At 36.8% G+C, this 2,656-nt stretch overlaps 1 protein-coding gene across 1 annotated transcript; it reads right to left on the bottom strand.

Moving 5' to 3' along the window:
- Positions 1 to 1,467: 1,467 nt before the first annotated feature.
- Positions 1,468 to 1,996, bottom strand: LOC118755528 (the record flags this gene model as incomplete). The annotated part of the gene is made up of 1 exon (XM_036490361.1): positions 1,468 to 1,996. A coding segment is annotated over one exon (529 nt), but the record flags the coding sequence as incomplete, so codon positions are not given.
- Positions 1,997 to 2,656: the final 660 nt, after the last annotated feature.

Here is a 2,656-nt window from a genome sequence, read left to right as displayed (position 1 = left end):
TTGCGAATGCATTGAAAATAGTCAAGCAATTTCAAACCCTGGTGTAAGGTTCATTATGTTTTTTTTTAATAGAAATATACATAGCTCATTGTCTAGAAAAATTCGAATAATTAAGCAAAATTTTACAACAAATACAAACTTTTTACTAAGAAAAAATCTAAATAAGTACAAATGCAGTTTTATAGTCCATTAAACTCTAGATTGAGAAAGTGCACGTTTCAAGTGGCTAAAAATTTGCGTTGATTTGTTGATTTTTTTTTTCGCAGATGGTGCTATTTATTATTTACTTCCATACAAATCAAAAATTGTTGAACATACTTTGTTTGGAAGAAAATGCGTGACACCGTCAACAAAAAAGTTATCAAAAATCTTCGCGATTTCTTAGCCACTTGAAACTGCACTTGGTGTATTTGTTGTTGTTGTTGTTGTATTTGTGAAATCTGCTCCTTTAAAATGTTTAACGCACAGCAAGGCATTTCGCTGCAGCTCTGCCCCACAGCTGCTATCGCAACGTTCCTTACGCGAAGGACATTGAGGCACGATAAAAAAATTAGTGGTATCTGCGTTATATTTAACAGGTTATATTCAGGTGTTGCATTTTTAACACATCAAGTATACACCGCAATATACTACAAAAATTCAAATTCCCACGACAGTCGGGTCTACGTAACCGGAACGACCCAGATAGATATATATCTGGCCAAGGACTGCCACCACTCCAGCAACACTCCCCAAAATCTCTTTGGGGAATTTGTATGCTGTTACAACAACAACAACAAAAATTCAAATGTTAATTAAAATTTGTGTTATTAACGGACATTAAAAAAAAACAACGATATGACATTCAAAGCGTAACGAAATATAGGAAATAAAAGAAAAACAAGTTGAAGTTTAAAGGTTTGGTTCTCATGAGAGCAATGCCATTTTGGCTTCTACCTGTATTTATGTGCCTTGCAATCATGGTACAATAATTAAAGGTATTGTCTTCCCAGAGAGTTTTGCTTCACATCGAAATTCGTGCTCCTTTATTTTGACGCAGTTCAATCTTAATTCTTTTACTTTTATTTGCCTTTGTTTTCGCTCAATTTAATTTTTATAATTATTCAAAACAAAAGAAAAAAACGTTTGAAATGAAGTGAGCCATACACATTTTGAATTCATTTACTAAGCGAATGTTTTCTTTCGGCTTTTGCAAATTAAATAAGTCCTCTGCAAGAAGGTTTGTTTAAAAAAATACATGGTGTTGTGGTTTAATTGGAAGAAGTGTTACACAGGTTGTTCTATTCAGATAATTATATTTCATTTAATTTAAGTTGTATGAACGATGATTCTACAGAATGAATCATTATAAAAAGAAATGAATAATGACAGCTCGATATATTTAACTGTGCTGCCAAGTATCAATATACATATACATATATACAGAGTTGCCATATGACATGTAAAGTTACAATAGTTCTCCCCTGCTTAAGTATTACGTCGGTAGTCATTCAAGTATGCTGGTGCCCGACGCTGCCGTTCGGATCTCCGGGGTGTTGTTGTTACCGGAGTGTTGTGTCCTTCGCTGTCAGATGACCTTGGACGATTCTCTGTATTCGTTGGAACCTGTACGAGGTCCTGAAAATTTGGGGAACAACTATCTGGTTCACAATCTTGTGATGACGTGTTAGTCGAACTCGCTGTTGGAGTATGTGATGGAACTCTTGTTGCGCGCAATTGATTTATGTGGCGCTTGAGAATATATCCATCGTCTAATTTGATCATGTAATGAAGGTGACCCAACTTTTTGATGATTGTACCGAATTTCCATGACTTTTTATTGTTGATGTAATAACGGGTTTGTACTCTCTCTCCCTCCTTTAATTGACGAACGTCATGTCTTTGAACGGTACGTTGGCTATCCACTTTAGGTGGTTTGAGTGTGTCAAATTGAATTCGTATCTGTCTTCCCAGATACAGTTCTGCTGGAGTATTTCCACACTTCAATGGCGTTGACCTGTAGCGGAAAAGTATTTCTCTTAACTTTTTTTCGCATAGGACGAGGGTCGTCTGTCATACATTTAAGACGTTGTTTCAACGTTTGAATATTGCGTTCGGCTAGCCCGTTCGTAGCTGGATGGCCTGGTGCAATGAACTTTTGGAAGACGCCATGACTTGAGCAAAACAGCTTGAATTCGTCGCTAGTGAATATTGTGGCGTTGTCGGATACAATTACATCCGGATACCCATGTCTTGCATATACGTCACTTAGCATTTCAATTGTTATACTGGATGTTGGTGCTATATTTGTCAGTCCAATTTCAGCCCATTTAGACTTTGCGTCTATCACGACCAAATAATGATATCTTTGAAAAGGCCCTGCATAATCGATGTGGATCCTCTGCCAGTTTTGTTCTGGTTCCTCCCATGTGTGTAATTTGACTTTTGGAGGGCAGGCCCTAACCGTTGAACATGCGACACATTCTTTGACTAGTTGTTTGATGTCCTTATCAATTGATTTCCAATACACGTACCTGCGAGCTAGTTGTTTCATTTTTGAAATACCCATGTGTGTAAGGTGAAGCTCTTTTAGTACCAATTGTTGTAAGATTGCAGGTATTACGACGCGTTGACCCCTAAATATGATACCATTGTTGATTGTAAACATTGTATTTTC

Source organism: Rhagoletis pomonella, unplaced genomic scaffold, assembly GCF_013731165.1.
Source record: "Rhagoletis pomonella isolate Grant_MI unplaced genomic scaffold, Rhpom_1.0 Rhpom_scaffold_06493, whole genome shotgun sequence".
Lineage (NCBI taxonomy): Eukaryota > Metazoa > Arthropoda > Insecta > Diptera > Tephritidae > Rhagoletis > Rhagoletis pomonella.
This window is presented reverse-complemented; position numbering and strand designations above follow the sequence as displayed.